Source organism: Oncorhynchus nerka, linkage group LG15, assembly GCF_034236695.1.
Source record: "Oncorhynchus nerka isolate Pitt River linkage group LG15, Oner_Uvic_2.0, whole genome shotgun sequence".
Lineage (NCBI taxonomy): Eukaryota > Metazoa > Chordata > Actinopteri > Salmoniformes > Salmonidae > Oncorhynchus > Oncorhynchus nerka.
The window spans coordinates 13901465-13921464 of NC_088410.1; the positions used below are offsets into that span (position 1 = coordinate 13901465).

General features: G+C 45.8%; 1 protein-coding gene across 1 annotated transcript in view; it reads right to left on the reverse strand.

Annotated features, from left to right (window-relative positions):
• The window catches only part of pkd1a (polycystic kidney disease 1a), a 187354-nt gene that overhangs the window by 140512 nt on the left and 26842 nt on the right, over positions 1-20000 (reverse strand). Inside the window, 6 exon segments of the mRNA XM_065001039.1 lie at positions 3399-3659; positions 7383-7630; positions 7934-8097; positions 10754-10825; positions 12153-12224; positions 12463-12534. Of these exon segments, the coding sequence (XP_064857111.1) occupies positions 3399-3659; positions 7383-7630; positions 7934-8097; positions 10754-10825; positions 12153-12224; positions 12463-12534 (889 nt within the window).

Here is a 20000-nt window from a genome sequence, read left to right on the forward strand (position 1 = left end):
TGCTTCTTACAAAGCCACTACTTCGTTGCCCGGGCGGTGTGTTTGGGATCATTGTCATGCTGAAAGACCCAGCCATGTTTCATCTTCAATGCCCTTGCTGATGGAAGAAGGTTTTCACTCAAAATCTCACGATACAGGGCCCCATTCATTCTTTCCTTTACACGGATCAGTCGTCCCTTTGCAGAAAAACAGCCCCAAAGCATGATGTTTCCACCGCCATGCTTCACAGTAGGTATGGTGTTCTTTGGATGCAACTCAGCATTCTCTGTCCTCCAAACACGACGAGTTGAGTTTTTACCAAAAAGTTATATTTTGGTTTCATCTGACCATATGACATTCTCCCAATCTTCTTCTGGATCATCCAAATGCTCTCTAGCAAACTTCAGACGGGCCTGGACATGTACTGGCTTAAGCAGGGTGACACGTCTGGCACTGCAGGATTTGAGTCCCTGGCGGCGTAGTGTGTTACTGATGGTAGGCTTTGTTACTTTGGTCCCAGCTCTCTGCAGGTCATTCACTAGGTCCCCCCGTGTGGTTCTGGGATTTTTGCTCACCGTTCTTGTGATCATTTTGACCCCACGGGGTGAGATCTTGCGTGGAGCTCCAGATCGAGGGAGATTATCAGTGGTCTTGTATGTCTTCCATTTCCTAATAATTGCTCCCACAGTTGATTTCTTCAAACCAAGCTGCTTACCTATTGCAGATTCAGTCTTCCCAGCCTGGTGCAGGTCTACAATTTTGTTTTGTGTCCTTTGACAGCTCTTTGGTCTTGGCCATAGTGGAGTTTGGAGTGTGACTTTTTGAGGTTGTGGACAGGTGTCTTTTATACTGATAACAAGTTCAAACAGGTGCCATTAATACAGGTAACGAGTGGAGGACAGAGGAGCCTCTTAAAGAAGAAGTTACAGGTCTGTGAGAGCCAGAAATCTTGCTTGTTTGTAGGTGACCAAAAACGTATTTTACACCATAATTTGCAAATAAATTCATAAAATTTCCTGGATTTTTTTTCTCATTTTGTCTGTCATAGTTGAAGTCTACCTATGATGAAAATTACAGGCCTCTCTCATCTTTTTAAGTGGGAGAACTTGCACAATTGGTGGCTGACTAAATACTTTTTTGCCCCACTGTAACTTACAAGACTAAAAAGATTTTCAGCTCTTTAACATCCAAGGTAAGAACGATAGAATTACCTCTAGAATGATAGAACGATAGAATTACCTCTGGAATGATAGAATGATAGAATGACCTCTAGAATGATAGAATTACATCTATAATGATAGAACGATAGAATTACCTCTGGAATGATAGAATGACCTCTAGAATGATAGAATTACATCTAGAATGATAGAACGATAGAATTACCTCTGAAATGATAGAATGATAGAATTACCTCTAGAATGATAGAACGATAGAATTACCTCTAGAATGATAGAATTACCTCTGGAATGATAGAATGATAGAATTACCTCTAGAATGATAGAATTACATCTAGAATGATAGAACGATAGAATTACCTCTGGAATGATAGAATGATAGAATTACCTCTAGAATGATAGAATTACATCTAGAATGATAGAATGATAGAACGATAGAATTACCTCTAGAATTATAGAATTACCTCTAGAATTATAGAATTACCTCTAGAATGATAGAATTACCACTAGGATGATAGAATGATAGAATTACCTCTAGAATGATAGAACGATATAATTACCTCTAGAATGATAGAACGATAGAATTACCTCTAGAATGATAGAATTACCTCTAGAATGATAGAACGATAGAATTATCTCTAGAATGATAGAATTACCTCTAGAATGATAGAATTACCTCTAGAATGATAGAACAATAGAATTACCTCTAGAATTATAGATTTACCTCTAGAATTATAGAATTACCTCTAGAATGATAGAATTACCACTAGGATGATAGAATGATAGAATTACCTCTAGAATGATAGAACGATATAATTACCTCTAGAATGATAGAACGATAGAATTACCTCTAGAATGATAGAACAATAGAATTACCTCTAGAATGATAGAACAATAGAATTACATCTAGAATGATAAAATTATAGAATTACCTCTAGAATGATAGAACAATAGAATTAGCCCACGAATGATAGAACGATAGAATTACCTCTAGAATGATAGAACAATAAAATTACCTCAAGAATGATAGAACGATAGAATTACCTCTAGAATGATAGAACGATAGAATTACCTCTAGAATGATAGAATTACCTCTGCAATGATAGAACGATAGAATTATCTCTAGAATGATAGAATTACCTCTAGAATTATAGATTTACCTATAGAATGATAGAACAATAGAATTACCTCTAGAATGATAGAACAATAGAATTACATCTAGAATGATAAAATGATAGAATTACCTCTAGAATGATAGAACAATAGAATTACCTCTAGAATGATAGAACGATAGAATTATCTTAAGAATGATAGAACGATAGAATTACCTCTAGAATGATAGAACAATAGAATTACCCCAAGAATGATAGAACAATAGAATTACCTCTAGAATTATAGAACAATCAAATTACCTCAAGATTGATAGAATGATAGGATTACCTCTAGAATGATAGAACAATAGAATTACCTCTAGAATGATAGAGCGATAGGATTACCTCTAGAATGATAGAACGATAGGATTACCTCTAGAATGATAGAACAATAGAATTACCTCTAGAATGATAGAATTACCTCTACAATGATAGAACGATAGAATTACCTCTAGAATTATAGATTTACCTCTAGAATTATAGAATTACCTCTAGAATGATAGAATTACCACTAGGATGATAGAATGATAGAATTACCTCTAGAATTATAGAATTACCTCTAGAATGATAGAACAATAGAATTACCTCTAGAATGATAGAATGATAGAATTACCTCTAGAATGATAGAATTATCTCAAGAATGATAGAACGATAGAATTACCTCTAGAATGATAGAATTACCTCTAGAATGATAGAACAATAGAATTACCCCAAGAATGATAGAACGATAGAATTACCTCTAGAATTATAGAACAATCAAATTACCTCAAGAATGATAGAGCGATAGGATTACCTCTAGAATGATAGAACAATAGAATTACCTCTAGAATGATAGAACAATATAATTAACTCTAGAATGATAGAACAATAGAATTACCTCTAGAATGATAGAGCGATAGGATTACCTCTAGAATGATAGAATTACCTCTAGAATGATAGAACAATAGAATTACCTCTAGAATGATAGAGCGATAGGATTACCTCTAGAATGATAGAACGATAGGATTACCTCTAGAATGATAGAACAATATAATTACCTCAAGAATGATAGAACAATAGAGTTACCCCAAGAATGATATAACTAAATAATTACCTCCTTGGGTCCGGCCCAGGCGGTGACACTGACAGGGTAGCGCCCAGGGACGGCGTATTTATGATTCGTCGTCATGTCGACCGTTTCCGTAGCGTTGACCCGGGGTGAAAGGTCACCGAAGTCCCAGGAGAGGGTGACAGGGGTCACCGAAGAGAGGAGAGACAGATGAGCGGAGGAGTGGACACTGACGGGAGGGAAAGGAGGGAGAGACGCAGCGAAGTCCACCACAAAGACGTCATGGGCCAACGTCCAACCACATTCCTTTAACCAAATCAGAGCAAAGTTGGAGTTAGTCCCACCACACTGCTTTAACCAATCAGAAGACAGCTACATTTGTAAATCCCAATACAGAGCTGCTACATCTGTACTGTACGTTACTATGGACACTGCCTTCAGAAAGGACTCATTCCCCTTGACTCATTCCCCTTGACTTATTCCCCTTGACTCATTCCCCTTGACTCATTCCCCTTGACTTATTCCCCTTGACTTATTCCCCTTGACTCATTCCCCTTGACTTATTCCCCTTGACTCATTCCCCTTGACTTATTCCCATTGACTCATTCCCCTTGACTTATTCCCCTTGACTCATTCCCCTTGACTCATTCCCCTTGACTCATTCCCCTTGACTCATTCCCCTTGACTTATTCTCCTTGACTTATTTCCCTTGACTCATTCCCCTTGACTCATTCCCCTTGACTCATTCCCCTTGACTTATTCCCCTTGACTCATTCCCCTTGACTCATTCCCCTTGACTTATTCCCCTTGACTCATTCCCCTTGACTCATTCCCCTTGACTCATTCCCCTTGACTTATTCCCCTTGACTTATTCCCCTTGACTCATTCCCCTTGACTTATTCCCCTTGACTTATTCCCCTTGACTTGATATTTTTATTACTCAACTTAAGTCTGGTCGTAACAAAGTGGCTGAATACTTATTGCCTCAATACATGTCCGCTTTGCATTTTTAATTAATTAGTAAAAATGTCAAAAAACATCATTACACTTTGACATTATGGGGTATTGTGGGTAGGCCAGTGACATAAAATCTCAATGTAATCCATTTTAAATTCAGACTGTACCACAACACCATGTGGAGGAAGTTAGAATTCAGGCTGTACCACAACACCATATGGAGGAAGTTAGAATTCAGGCTGTACCATGTGGAGGAAGTTATAATTCAGACTGTACCACAACACCATGTGGAGGAAGTTAGAATGCAGGCTGTACCATGTGGAGGAAGTTAGAATTCAGGCTGTACCACAACACCATATGGAGGAAGTTAGAATTCAGGCTGTACCACAACACCATGTGGAGGAAGTTAGAATTCAGGCTGTACCACAACACCATGTGGAGGAAGTTAGAATTCAGGCTGTACCACAACACCATGTGGAGGAAGTTAGAATTCAGGCTGTACCACAACACCATGTGGAGGAAGTTAGAATTCAGGCTGTACCATGTGGAGGAAGTTATAATTCAGACTGTACCACAACACCATATGGAGGAAGTTAGAATTCAGACTGTACCACAACACCATGTGGAGGAAGTTATAATTCAGACTGTACCACAACACCATGTGGAGGAAGTTAGAATTCAGACTGTACCACAACACCATGTGGAGGAAGTTAGAATTCAGACTGTACCACAACACCATGTGGAGGAAGTTAGAATTCAGACTGTACCACAACACCATGTGGAGGAAGTTAGAATTCAGACTGTACCACAACACCATGTGGATGAAGTTAGAATTCAGGCTGTACCATGTGGAGGAAGTTAGAATTCAGACTGTACCACAACACCATGTGGAGGAAGTTAGAATTCAGGCTGTACCATGTGGAGGAAGTTAGAATTCAGACTGTACCACAACACCATGTGGAGGAAGTTAGAATGCAGGCTGTACCATGTGGAGGAAGTTAGAATTCAGGCTGTACCACAACACCATATGGAGGAAGTTAGAATTCAGGCTGTACCACAACAACATGTAGAGGAAGTTAGAATTCAGGCTGTACCATGTGGAGGAAGTTATAATTCAGACTGTACCACAACACCATGTGGAGGAAGTTATAATTCAGACTGTACCACAACACCATGTGGAGGAAGTTATAATTCAGGCTGTACCACAACACCATATGGAGGAAGTTAGAATTCAGGCTGTACCACAACACCATGTGGAGGAAGTTAGAATTCAGGCTGTACCACAACACCATGTGGAGGAAGTTAGAATTCAGACTGTAACACAACACCATCTGGAGGAAGTTAGAATTCAGACTGTACCACAACACCATGTGGAGGAAGTTAGAATTCAGACTGTACCACAACACCATGTGGAGGAAGTTAGAATTCAGACTGTACCATGTGGAGGAAGTTAGAATCAGGCTGTACCATGTGGAGGAAGTTAGAATTCAGGCTGTACCACAACACCATATGGAGGAAGTTAGAATTCAGACTGTACCACAACACCATGTGGAGGAAGTTAGAATTCAGACTGTACCACAACACCATGTGGAGGAAGTTAGAATTCAGACTGTACCATGTGGAGGAAGTTAGAATTCAGACTGTACCACAACACCATGTGGATGAAGTTAGAATTCAGGCTGTACCATGTGGAGGAAGTTAGAATTCAGACTGTACCACAACACCATGTGGAGGAAGTTAGAATTCAGACTGTACCATGTGGAGGAAGTTAGAATTCAGACTGTACCACAACACCATGTGGAGGAAGTTAGAATGCAGGCTGTACCATGTGGAGGAAGTTAGAATTCAGGCTGTACCACAACACCATGTGGAGGAAGTTAGAATTCAGGCTGTACCACAACACCATGTGGAGGAAGTTAGAATTCAGGCTGTACCACAACACCATATGGAGGAAGTTAGAATTCAGACTGTAACACAACACCATCTGGAGGAAGTTAGAATTCAGGCTGTACCACAACACCATGTGGAGGAAGTTAGAATTCAGATTGTACCATGTGGAGGAAGTTAGAATTCAGACTGTACCACAACACCATATGGAGGAAGTTAGAATTCAGACTGTACCACAACACCATGTGGAGGAAGTTAGAATTCAGACTGTACCACAACACCATGTGGAGGAAGTTATAATTCAGACTGTACCACAACACCATATGGAGGAAGTTAGAATTCAGACTGTACCACAACACCATGTGGAGGAAGTTATAATTCAGACTGTACCACAACACCATGTGGAGGAAGTTAGAATTCAGACTGTACCACAACACCATGTGGAGGAAGTTAGAATGCAGGCTGTACCATGTGGAGGAAGTTAGAATTCAGACTGTACCACAACACCATGTGGAGGAAGTTAGAATTCAGACTGTACCACAACACCATGTGGAGGAAGTTATAATTCAGACTGTACCACAACAACATGTGGAGGAAGTTAGAATTCAGGCTGTACCATGTGGAGGAAGTTATAATTCAGGCTGTACCACAACACCATGTGGAGGAAGTTATAATTCAGACTGTACCACAACACCATGTGGAGGAAGTTAGAATTCAGACTGTACCACAACAACATATGGAGGAAGTTAGAATTCAGGCTGTACCATGTGGAGGAAGTTAGAATTCAGATTGTACCATGTGGAGGAAGTTAGAATTCAGGCTGTACCATGTGGAGGAAGTTAGAATTCAGGCTGTACCATGTGGAGGAAGTTAGAATTCAGGCTGTACCATGTGGAGGAAGTTAGAATTCAGGCTGTACCATGTGGAGGAAGTTAGAATTCAGGCCGTACCATGTGGAACAAGTCAAGGGGTGTGAATACTTTCTGAAGACACTGTATATGTACTAATGTAAATAGTTTTCAATAATAAAGTCACCAGGAAGTTATAACAAAAACAAGGAAGTAATCAGGAAGTTATAACAAAAACAAGGAAGTAATCAGGAAGCTATAACAAAAACAAGGAAGTAATCAGGAAGTTACAACGAAGAAAAAGTAATGAGGAAGTCGTTAGCCAGTCTCCGTCCACCTTCATGACGTGAGGCTTGGTGCAGGCAGCAGAGCACTGAGCTTCACTGATGCGGTTGGGTTCGTAGTTGGTGCTGCAGAGACACTCCCTCCGGGCCCCCAGGCCCCCGTAGCGTTGGGAGGCCCCGTAACACACAGAGTTACACTCCTCCCGGGAGAAGTTACCCGGCGTGGATGAAGAGAAGATGACCAGCTCACTGCCTCCTCCACTGTGGTCACTGTCCTCCAGACAGGCTGCATAGTTCAGACCTGGTTAATCAAGACATTAATCAATCAACCAATCAATCAAGCAATACATCTAGAAATGAATGAATTACAACAACTGTGTGTACTGTCCTCCAGACACACAGTACAGTTCACAGATCAATCAATTCAACAACTACTGCTATGTGTGTGTGTGCGTGTGTTTCTCTCTCTCAGTCTTACCGCAGGTGAGCAGTGACACGTTGAGTAGTGGTTGTGTGTGTGTGTGTGTGTGTGTGTGTGTGTGTGTGTGTGTGTGTGTGTGTGTGTGTGTGTGTGTGTGTGTGTGTTCCTCTCTCTCAGTCTTACCGCAGGTGAGCAGTGACACATTGAGTAGTGGTTGGTGTCTCAGGTCAGGCGGTTGGACACAGAGCATGTTCTCTGGGTGACGCACCCGCACTCCCCTCTCCTGAAGCCAGCTCACCAGACGAAATAACTTACAGTCACACACAAACGGGTTGCTGCTTAAGTCACTGTGGAGGGGGGAGGGAAAGAAAGAGGGAGGGAGGAGAAAGGGAGGAGAGGGAGGAGAAAGGGAGGAGAGGGATGGGAGGAGGGAGAGAGGGAGGAGAGGGGGGAGGGAAAGAGATAGGGAGGAAGGAGAAAGGGAGGAGAGGGATGGGAGGAGAGAAGAGGGGGAGAGGGGGAGGGAAAGAGGGAAAGAGAGAGGAAGGGAAGAGAAAGGGATGAGAGGGATGGGAGGAGAGGGATGGGAGGTGAGAAGATAGGGAGGGATGGGAGGAGAGAGGAGAGAGGTGGATGGAGGGGAGAGAGAGTTGGACAGGGTTGGGTACAGACAGTTAAGAGGGAGTGAGAGACAAGGGAGAGAAGAGAGGGAGGAGAGGGATGGGAGGAGAGAAGAGAGGGAGGAGAGGGGTGTAATTAACAGTAGTGTTCTTTGTGTGGGTGTGAGAGTGAGTTCATAGTGGAAATCTAAACATCAGAGAAATAACAGAGATCCTACCAACACATTCTCTCTCTGTCTATTTTAGTCTCTGTTTCAGTTGGAGATGTAAACAGAGAAATAACAGAGAGATCCTACCAACACATTCTCTCTGTCTATTTCAGTCTCTGTTTCAGTTGGAGATGTAAACAGAGAAATAACAGAGAGATCCTACCAACACATTCTCTCTGTCTATTTCAGTCTCTGTTTCAGTTGGAGATGTAAACAGAGAAATAACAGAGAGATCCTACCAACACATTATCTCTGTCTATTTTAGTCTCTGTTTCAGTTGGAGATGTAAACAGAGAAATAACAGAGAGATCAAACCAACACATTCTCTCTGTCTATTTTAGTCACTGTTTCAGTTGGCTTTATGGGTGGGTACAGTCTATTGAAGCGATACGACCTGAGGGGTGTGGTATATGGCAAATATACAGCGACTAAGTGCTGTTCTCACAGTCTGATATACCACAGCTGTCAGTCAGTCAGCATTCAGGGCTCCAACCAGCCAGTTTATAATGAAGTACATACCACATAGAGACAGACAGTATACCATATAACAGTATGACATCATGACTGAGATGAAAATGTTTCATAATCACACACCTAACCAGAAAGAGAGAGAGAGAGAGAGAAAGAGAGGGCAGAGAAATAGAGAGAACGAGAGAAGAGAGAAAGAGAAGGAGAGAGAACAGAGAAAGAGAGAACGAGAGAAGACAGAGAAAGAGAGAGAACGAGAGAAGAGAGAAAGAGAAAGAGAGAGAACAGAGAAAGAGAAAGAAGGAGAGAAGCGAGAAAGAGAAAGAGAGAGAACAGAGAAAGAGAGAACGAGAGAAGAGAGAGAAAGAGAGAGAACAGAGAAAGAGAGAACGAGAGAAGAGAGAGAAAGAGAGAATGAGAGAAGAGAGACAAAGAGAGAGAACAGAGAAAGAGAGAACGAGAGAAGAGAGAGAAAGAGAGAGAACAGAGAAAGAGAGAATGAGAGGAGAGAGAAAGAGAGAGAGAAAGAGAGAACGAGAGAAGACAGAGAAAGAGAGAGAACGAGAGAAGAGAGAAAGAGAAAGAAGGAGAGAAGCGAGAAAGAGAAAGAGAGAGAACAGAGAAAGGGAGAACGAGAGAACAGAGAAAGAGAGAACGAGAGAAGAGAGAGAAAGAGAGAGAACGAGAGAAGAGAGAAAGAGAGAGAACGAAAGAAGACAGAGAAAGACAGAGAAAGAGAGAAGACAGAGAAAGAGAGAGAACGAGAGAAGACAGAGAAAGACAGAGAAAGAGAGAAGACAGAGAAAGAGAGAGAACGAGAGAAGAGAGAAAGAGAGAAGACAGAGAAAGACAGAGAAAGACAGAGAAAGACAGAGAAAGAGAGAAGACAGAGAAAGAGAGAGAACGAGAGAGAAGACAGAGAAAGAGAGAGAACGAGAGAAGACAGAGAAAGACAGAGAAAGAGAGAAGACAGAGAAAGAGAGAGAACGAGAGAAGAGAGAGAAAGACAGAGAAAGAGAGAAGAGAGAAAGAGAGAAGACAGAGAAAGAGAGAAGACAAAGGGAGAAAGACAGAAAGTCAGAGAGAAAGAGAAGATTTGTGACCTGTTGCCACAAGAAAAGGGCAACCAGTGAAGAACAAGCACCATTGTAAATACAACCCATATTTATGCTTATTTATTTTCCTTTTTATACTTTAACCATTTGTACATCATTACAACACTGTATATATATATATAATATGACATGTCTAATGTCTTTATTCTTTTGAAACTTCTGTGAGTGTAATGTTTACTGTTCATTTTTATTGTTTATTTCACTTTTGTATATTATCTACCTCACTTGCTTTGGCAACGTTAACACATGTTTCCCATGACAATAAATCCCATTGAATTGAATTGAGAGAGAGTAGAGTAGAGTAGAGTAGAGTAGAGTAGAGTAGAGTAGAGTAGAGTAGAGTAGAGTAGAGTAGAGTAGAGTAGAGGAGAGGAGAGTAGAGGAGAGGAGAGTAGAGTAGAGTAGAGTAGAGTAGAGTAGAGTAGAGTAGAGAGAGGAGAGGAGAGGAGAGGAGAGGAGAGGAGAGGAGAGGAGAGGAGAGTAGAGTAGAGGAGAGGAGAGGAGGAGAGAGAGGAGAGGAGAGGAGAGGAGAGGAGAGGAGAGGAGAGGAGAGGAGAGGAGAGGAGAGGAGAGGAAAGTGCTCTGACTTACATTTCTGTTAAATTAAATAAATGATCACATATTTCTTCTTCTATGGTGGTGATCTGGTTGTTACTCAAATCTCTGAAAAAGAGAAAGAACGAGACAGAGGATGACAGACACATATCACCGTGACAACCGCCGCCCTCCTAACCTCCACACTTTACATTCTACCCTTGTTTGTAATTGACCTGCCTGCTAAAATAAATGTACAATTAAATGTAAATGAAATAGCCCCTCTTCCCCTAGTTAAACCTCCCACCCTCCATAATGGCTGTGTGCTGGTGTGGACTGATGGAAAACACTGGAACAGACTAGTAGGAGGAAAGGAAAGGGGGGCGAGAAAGGAGTGGAAATGAGAGGGGGACGAGAAAGGAGTGGAAATGAAAGGGGGACGAGAAAGGAGTGGAAATGAGAGGGGGCGAGAAAGGAGTGGAAATGAGAGGGGACGAGAAAGGAGTGGAAATGAGAGGGGGACGAGAAAGGAGTGGAATTGAGAGGGGGCGAGAAAGGAGTGGAAATGAGAGGTGGGACGAGAAAGGAGTGGAAATGAGAGGGGGACGAGAAAGGAGTGGAAATGAGAGGGGGACGAAAAGGAGTGGAAATGAGAGGGGACGAGAAAGGAGTGGAAATGAGAGGGGGACGAGAAAGGAGTGGAAATGAGAGGGGGACGAGAAAGGAGTGGAACTGAGAGGGGGACGAAAAGGAGTGGAAATGAGAGGGGGAAAAGGAGTGGAAATGAGAGGGGACGAAAAGGAGTGGAAATGAGAGGGGACGAAAAGGAGTGGAAATGAGAGGGGGAGGGGTGGCAGAGAGATGGAGGGGTTGGATGGCAAGAAGAAAGGAGTGGAAATGAGAGGGGGACGGGGTGGCAGAGAGATGGAGAGGTTGGTTGGCAAGAAGAAAGGAGTGGAAATGAGAGGGGGAGGGGTGGCAGAGAGATGGAGGGGTTGGATGGCAAGAAGAAAGGAGTGGAAATGAGAGGGGGAGGGGCAGAGAGATGGAGGGGTTGGCTGGCAAGAAGAAAGAAATGGAGGGGGGGTTGGAGGGGTTGGATGGCAAGAAGAAAGCTGTGAAGGAGAGGGTGGAGGCATTTGGTGAGGCGAGAGGATGGTTGAGACTGATTTAAAAAGGGAGATGATGGATGGAGGGAGGGAGGGAGAGAAGGAGGGAGGGAGAGAAGGAGGGAGGGAGAGAAGGAGAGAGATCTGGAAGTAGAGCCGACAGAGCAGGGAGAAGCCAGCTATAATTGTGCTTAATGGTTCTGTGATTGGTGTGTGTTCCTCTCAGCACAGCCAGACCTCTCCTGTGGGTTCTGCCTAGTTAAACACAGACTAAACCACACTGATTTTTCTCTCCACCCTCTTCCTCCTTTCATCCCCCTCTCCCTCTCCCCCTCTAGGTGACATACAGTATAGAGAACAGGGGTCTGGAGCAGAAGACCCCTCTGGGGAGAACACTGATTCTGTTGTCCTGTAGATACCTGAGAGAGAGAGAGAGAGAGAGAGAGAGAGAGAGAGAGAGAGAGAGAGAGAGAGAGAGAGAGAGAAAGAAAGAAAGAAAAAAGAAAAAGAAAGAAAGAAAGAAAGAAAGAAAGAAAGAAAGAAAGAAAGAAAGAAAGAAAGAAAGAAAGAAAGAGAGAGAGAGAGAGAGAAAAAGAGAAAGATAAGTTATCAGACATAGACAAGCACACACACAAACACACATCCAGCTATACTCACAGTTCTCGTAGGGAGGTGAGTTGATCAAAGAGACTTGGCTCCAGAGATGAGATACGGTTCCTGGACAGATCTCTGTCAGGGGGAAATAAAACATTACAATTACTGACTGACTGGGAGACAGAATGTTAACACACACACACACACACACTCATCTGCTGCAATTAGGCAGAAAATCTGCTGTACTGCCAACCTCCTCCTCTCTCCTTCCATCGCCCATGGAGGCAGCTAGCGTAGTGGTTACGAGTGTTGGGCCACTAGCCTAGCGGTTAAGAGTGTAGGGCCACTAGCCTAGCGGTTAAGAGCGTTGGGCCACTAGCCTAGCGGTTAAGAGCGTTGGGCCGCTAGCCTAGCGGTTAAGAGTGTAGGGCCGCTAGCCTAGCGGTTAAGAGCGTCGGGCCACTAGCCTAGCGGTTAAGAGCGTTGGGCCACTAGCCTAGCGGTTAAGAGCGTTGGGCCACTAGCCTAGCGGTTAAGAATGTTGGGCCACTAGCCTAGAGGTTAAGAGTGTTGGGCCACTAGCCTAGCGGTTAAGAGCGTCGGGCCACTAGCCTAGCGGTTAAGAGCGTTGGGCCACTAGCCTAGCGGTTAAGAGCGTTGGGCCACTAGCCTAGCGGTTAAGAATGTTGGGCCACTAGCCTAGCGGTTAAGAATGTTGGGCCACTAGCCTAGAGGTTAAGAGTGTTGGGCCACTAGCCTAGCGGTTAAGAGCGTTGGGCCACTAGCCTAGCGGTTAAGAGCGTTGGGCCACTCTTAACCGCTAGGTCGCTGGTTCGAATCCCCGAGCTGGCAAGGTAGAATAACCCACTGTTCTGCCCTGGAGCAAAGCAGCGGTTACCCCATTAACAACTGTCCCCCGGGTTCTGATGACGTGAACCCCCATTAACAACTGTCCCCCATTAACAACTGTCCCGGTTCTGATGACGTGGACCCCCATTAACAACTGTCCCCCGGGTTCTGATGACGTGGACCCCCATTAACAACTGTCCCCCGGGTTCTGATGACGTGGACCCCCATTAACAACTGTCCCCCGGGTTCTGATGACGTGGACCCCCATTAACAACTGTCCCCCGGGTTCTGATGACGTGAACCCCCATTAACAACTGGTCCCTGGGTGCTGATGACGTGGACCCCCATTAACAACTGTCCCCCGGGTTCTGATGACGTGGACCCCCATTAACAACTGTCCCCCGGGTTCTGATGACGTGGACCCCCATTAACAACTGTCCCCGGGTTCTGATGACGTGAACCCCCATTAACAACTGGTCCCTGGGTTCTGATGACGTGGACCCCCATTAACAACTGTCCCCCGGGTTCTGATGACGTGGACCCCCATTAACAACTGTCCCCCGGGTTCTGATGACGTGGACCCCCATTAACAACTGTCCCCCGGGTTCTGATGACGTGGACCCCCATTAACAACTGTCCCCCGGGTTCTGATGACGTGGACCCCCATTAACAACTGTCCCCGGTTCTGATGACGTGGACCCCCATTAACAACTGTCCCCGGGTTCTGATGACGAGACCCCCATTAACAACTGTCCCCGGGTTCTGATGACGGACCCCCATTAACAACTGTCCCCGGTGCTGATGACGTGGACCCCCATTAACAACTGTCCCCGGGTTCTGATGACGTGGACCCCCATTAACAACTGTCCCCGGGTTCTGATGACGTGGACCCCCATTAACAACTGTCCCCCGGGTTCTGATGACGTGGACCCCCATTAACAACTGTCCCCTGGGTTCTGATGACGTGGACCCCCATTAACAACTGTGCTGATTACCTGAACCCCCATTAACAACCCCCATTAACAACTGTCCCCCTGGGTTCTGATGACCCCCATTAACAACTGTCCCCGTTCTGATGACCCCCATTAACAACTGTCCCCCCCATTAACAACTGTCCCCCGGGTTCTGATGACGTGGACCCCCATTAACAACTGTCCTTGAGGATTGATTCTAAACATCGGTTTGCCATGTTTCTGTCGATATTATGGAGTTAATTTGGAAAAAAGTTTGCGTTTTAATGACTTAATATTTTATTTTATTTTTTTCCTTACCCAAATTTGATGAACAAAACGGAGCGATTAGTCGACACAAATAATATTTTTTGTAAAAACTGAACATTTGCTATCTAACTGAGAGTCTCCTCATTGAAAACATCTGAAGTTCTTCAAAGGTAAATTATTTTATTTTAATCCTTTTCTGGTTTTTGTGAAAATGTTGCATACTGAAAGACAGGCATAATCCTATGCTAGGCTATCAATACTGTTACACAAATGCTTGTTTAGCTATGGTTCAAAAGCATATTTTGAAAATCTGAGATGACAGTGTTGTTAACAAAAGGCTAAGCTTGAGAGCAAATAGATTCATTTCATTTCATTTGCGATTTTCATGAATAGTTAACGTTGTGTTATGCTAATGAGCTTGCGGTTAGATTTACACAATCCTGTATACAGGTTTTTTTTCGTAGCTAAACGTGACTCAGAAAACGGAGCGATTTGTCCTAAACAAATAATCTTTCAGGAAAAACTGAACATTTGCTATCTGAGAGTCTCCTCATTGAAAACATCCGAAGTTCTTCAAAGGTAAATGATTTTATTTGAATGCTTTTCTGGTTTTTGTGAAAATGTTGCCTGCTGAATGCTAACGCTAAATGCTACGCTAAATGCTACATTAGCTATCAATACTGTTACACAAATGCTTGTTTTGCAATGGTTGAGAAGCATATTTTGAAAATCTGAGATGACAGTGTTGTTAACAAAAGGCTAAGCTTGAGAGCAAATAGATTAATTTCATTTCATTTGCGATTTTCATGAATAGTTAACGTTGCGTTATGGTAATGAGCTTGAGGCTGTAGTCACGATACCGGATCCGGGATGGCTCGACGCAAGAAGTTAACAACTGTCCCCCGGGTTCTGATGACGTGAACCCCCATTAACAACTGTCCCTCGGGGTCCAGACACAGAACATCCACTAGGATCACTGCTTTACCTGCTCTGTGGAACTACAGGGAGACACCTGCTCTGTGGGACTACAGGGAGACACCTGCTCTGTGGAACTACAGGGAGACACCTGCTCTGTGGGACTACAGGGAGACACCTGCTCTGTGGGACTACAGGGAGACATCTGCTCTGTGGAACTACAGGGAGACACCTGCTCTGTGGAACTACAGGGAGACACCTGCTCTGTGGGACTACAGGGAGACACCTGCTCTGTGGGACTACAGGAGACACCATCTGCTCTGTGGGACTACAGGAGACACCTGCTCTGTGGGACTACAGGGAGACACCTGCTCTGTGGAACTACAGGGAGACACCTGCTCTGTGGGACTACAGGGAGACACCTGCTCTGTGGAACTACAGGGAGACACCTGCTCTGTGGGACTACAGGGAGACACCTGCTCTGTGGGACTACAGGGAGACATCTGCTCTGTGGGACTACAGGGAGACATCTGCTCTGTGGGACTACAAGGAGACACCTGCTCTGTGGAACTACAAGGAGACACCTGCTCTGTGGAACTACAGGGAGACACCTGCTCTGTGGGACTACAGGGAGACACCTGCTCTGTGGGACTACAGTGAGACACCTGCTCTGTGGGACTACAGGGAGACACCTGCTCTGTGGGACTACAGGGAGACACCTGCTCTGTGGAACTACAGGGAGACACCTGCTCTGTGGAACTACAGGGAGACACCTGCTCTGTGGGACTACAGGGAGACACCTGCGAGTGATTGAGTGGGTGAGTGAGTGAGACTACAGGGAGACACCTGGGGAACTAGTGAGACACCTCCTCTGTGGGACTGGGAGTGTGGGACTGAGTGCTCTGTGGGACTACAGGGAGACACCTGCGAGTGATTGAGTGGGTGAGTGAGTGAGCGAGCGGGCGAGTGAGTGAGTGAGTGAGTGAGCGAGCGGGCGAGTGAGTGTGTGTGCAGGCAAGGGCGGCCATTCCCAAAAGGAAACATCTGCACATTCCAGACGAGCTCTGTAAGAGAGCGGGAGGGGACAGGGGGAGAGAGAGGGAGGGAGAGAGAGGGGGGGGAGAGAGGGAGGGGGAAGGAGAGGGAGAGAGAGGGGGAGAGGGAGAGAGAGAGGGAGGGGAGAGAGAGGAAGGGGGAGAGAGAGGGAGGGGGAAGGAGAGGGAGGGGAAAGAGAGGAAGGGGAGAGAGAGGGAGGGGGAAGGAGAGGGAGAGAGGGGGGGGAGAGGGGAGAGAGAGGGGGAGAGAGAGGGAGGGAGGGGAGAGAGAGGAAGAGGGGGGGGGAGGAAGAGGGAGAGAGAGAGAGGGGGAGAGAGAGGGAGGGGAGAGAGAGGAAGAGGGGGAGGAAGGAGGGAGAGAGAGAGAGGGGGAGAGAGAGAGCGAGCAACATATCCTCCAGAAAGACTGAAGGGAAGCGGGGGGGTCTGGCGGCTGTCTTGGGGCCTTGTGGCTTGGTGGTCACCGCTCTATTCTGGTGCTCTGTTAAACTCATCACTATTGGGGAGTAGTGTGCTTGTGTCGCCCTCCTATTCTAGTTGAGGATTAGGAGAGAGATCCTATCTGGTGTCACCACTGTACCCTCTCTTCCTCTCTCTCTCTCTCTCTCTCTCTCTCTCTCTCTCCCCACCTCTCTCTCTCCCACCTCCTCTCTCTCCCCACCTCTCTCTCTCTCTCTCCCACCTCTCTCTCTCCCACCTATCCCTCTCTCCCACCTCTCTCTCTCCCAACTCTCTCTCTCTCTCTCTCTCTCTCTCCCACCTCTCTCTCTCTCTCTGCCACCTCTCTGTCTTTCTCCCACCTCTTTCCCTCTCTCTCTCTCTCTCTCTCTCTCTCTCTGTCTTCCACCTCTCTCTCTCCCACCTCTCTCTCTCTCTCTCTCCCACCTCTCCCCTTCCCTCTCTCTCTCTCTTCCACCTCTCTCTCTCTCCCACCTCTCTGTCTCTCTCTCTCTCTCTTGCACCTCTCTCTCTCTCTCTCTCTCTCTCTCACTCTCCCACCTCTCTCTCTCCCACCTCTCTCTCCCCACCTCTCTCTCTCCCCTCCCACCTCTCCCTCTCTCCCACCTCTCTCTCTCCCACCTATCCCTCTCTCCCACCTCTCTCTCTCTCTCTCTCCCAACTCTCTCTCTCCTCTCTCCCACCTCTCTCTCTCTCCCACCTCTTTCCCTCTCTCTCTCTCTCTCTCTCTCTCTTTTCCACCTCTCTCTCTCCCACCTCTCTCTCTCTCTCCCCCACCTCTCCCCTTCCCTCTCTCTCTCTCTCTTCCACCTCTCTCTCTCTCCCACCTCTCTGTCTCTCTCTCTCTCTCTCTCTCTCTCCCACCGCTCTCTCTCCCACCTCTCTCTCTCTCTCCCACCTCTCCCTCTCTCCCACCTCTCTCTCTCTCTCTCTCTCTCCCAACTCTCTCTCTCTCTCCCCCAACTCTCTCTCTCTCCCACCTATCCCTCCCACCTCTCCCACCTCTCCCACCTCTCCTCTCAACTCTCTCTCTCTCTCTCTCTCTCTCTCTCTCTCCCACCTCTCTGTCTCTCTCTCTCTCTCTCTCTCTCTCTCTCCCATCTCTCTCTCTCTGCCACCTCTCTCTCTCTCTCCCACCTCTTTCCCTCTCTCTCTCTCTCTCTCTCTCTCTCTCCCACCTCTCCCCTTCCCTCTCTCTCTCTCTTCCACCTCTCTCTCTCTCCCACCTCTCTGTCTCTCTCTCTCTCTTGCACCTCTCTCTCTCACTTCTCTCTCTCCCACCTCTCTCTCTCTCACACACACACACACACACACACACACACACACACACACACACACACACACACACACACACACACACACACACACAACGTGCAGTCAGGGTAAGCAGTGCCTGTAAAATTCAAAATATTTATACATACACCACCGTTCAACAGTTTGGGGTCACTTAGAAATGACCTTGTTTTTGAAAGAAAAGCAAATTTTCTGTCCATTAAAATAACATCAAATTGATCAGAAATACAGTTTAGACATTGTTAATGTAAATTACTATTGTAGCTGGAAACAGCTGATTTTTAATGGAATATCTACAGAGGCCCATTATCAGCAACCATCACTCCTGTGTTCCAATGGCACGTTGTGTTAGCTAATCCAAGTTTAGCACTTTAAACGGCTAATTGATCATTAGAAAACCCTTTTGCAATTATGTTAGAACAGCTGAAAACGGCTGTGCTGATTAAAGAAGCAATAAAACTGGCTCTAAATCCCAATCCACTGTATGCCACAGAGGTTTGTAACTAATAAATTCTCTATCTAGTTTTATTTGCTAGCAGAGCATGTTAAACAATACTGTGTCTGTGTGTGTCTGTGTGCGTCTGTGTGCGTCTGTCTGTGTCTGTGTGCGTCTGTGTGCGTCTGTGTGCATCTGTGTGCGTCTGTGTGCGTCTGTGTGCGTCTGTGTGCGTCTGTGTCCATCTGTGTGCGTCTGTGTGCGTCTGTCTGTGTCTGTGTGCGTCTGTGTCCATCTGTGTGCGTCTGTGTGCGTCTGTGTGCGTCTGTCTGAGTCTGTGTGCGTCTGTGTGCGTCTGTCTGTGTCTGTGTGCGTCTGTGTGCGTCTGTCTGAGTCTGTGTGCTTCTGTGTGCGTCTGTGTGTGTCTGTGTGTGTCTGTGTGTGTCTGTGTGTGTCTGTGTGCGTCTGTGTGTGTCTGTGTGCGCCAAGTGTTGGAATGGTAAACACCACAGAATTATTGTTTTCTGTTGGCACAAGAGACGGGGGGGGACGGGGGGAGGAGGGGGGAAGGAGACAGTGAATCGTTTGGAAGATTCTTTCTGACTGCCACAGACTAGAGCTACTGACCATTTAGAAGAAAGAGCCAAAGGTGTCTGCCGTGTACGATCTTCTGGATCCGATATGGAAGACGGAAAATCCAAACGATAGCTCTGTGTTCTCGGGGAGGAGCTCTGTGTTCTCGGGGAAGAGCTCTGTGTTCTCAGGGAGGAGCTCTGTGTTCTCGGGGAAGAGCTCTGTGTTCTCGGGGAAGCGCTCTGTGTTCTCGAGGAAGAGCTCTGTGTTCTCGGGGAAGAGCTCTGTGTTCTCGGGGAAGAGGTCTGTGTTCTCGGGGAAGAGCTCTGTGTTCTCGGGGGAGAGCTCTGTGTTCTCGGGGAAGAGCTCTGTGTTCTCGGGGAAGAGCTCGGTGTGGAGAGCTCGCAGCATCAACAGCAGCCGGAAGTTACAGGGCAAAGAAGGTCGGTTTTACAGGAAATGTAATACCACACTAGTTTTAAAAAGTAGGTTCAAGACTCAAATAAACTTTCAGAATCAAGTAATTGACAGGTGACAGTTTATTTACTCAGAAAAAGCGGGAAATGGAGAATGAACTAATTTGTGTGTTCTGCCATTTTGTCTCAGACTGCCGTGCAGCTGTCCTCACTGAGCCTCACCCTGCAAAGGAATGACCTGATCCTCCCCAGAGCCACATGAGAGTTGAGGAAGACAGTGACCAGACTGGAAGCTCTAAATCTGAGGGCGAAGGCAGCAGGCATGCTGGAGAAGATCCAGACCATGCTGGCTCAGCAGCAGGGTGATGAGAGGAGATTCCTGGTG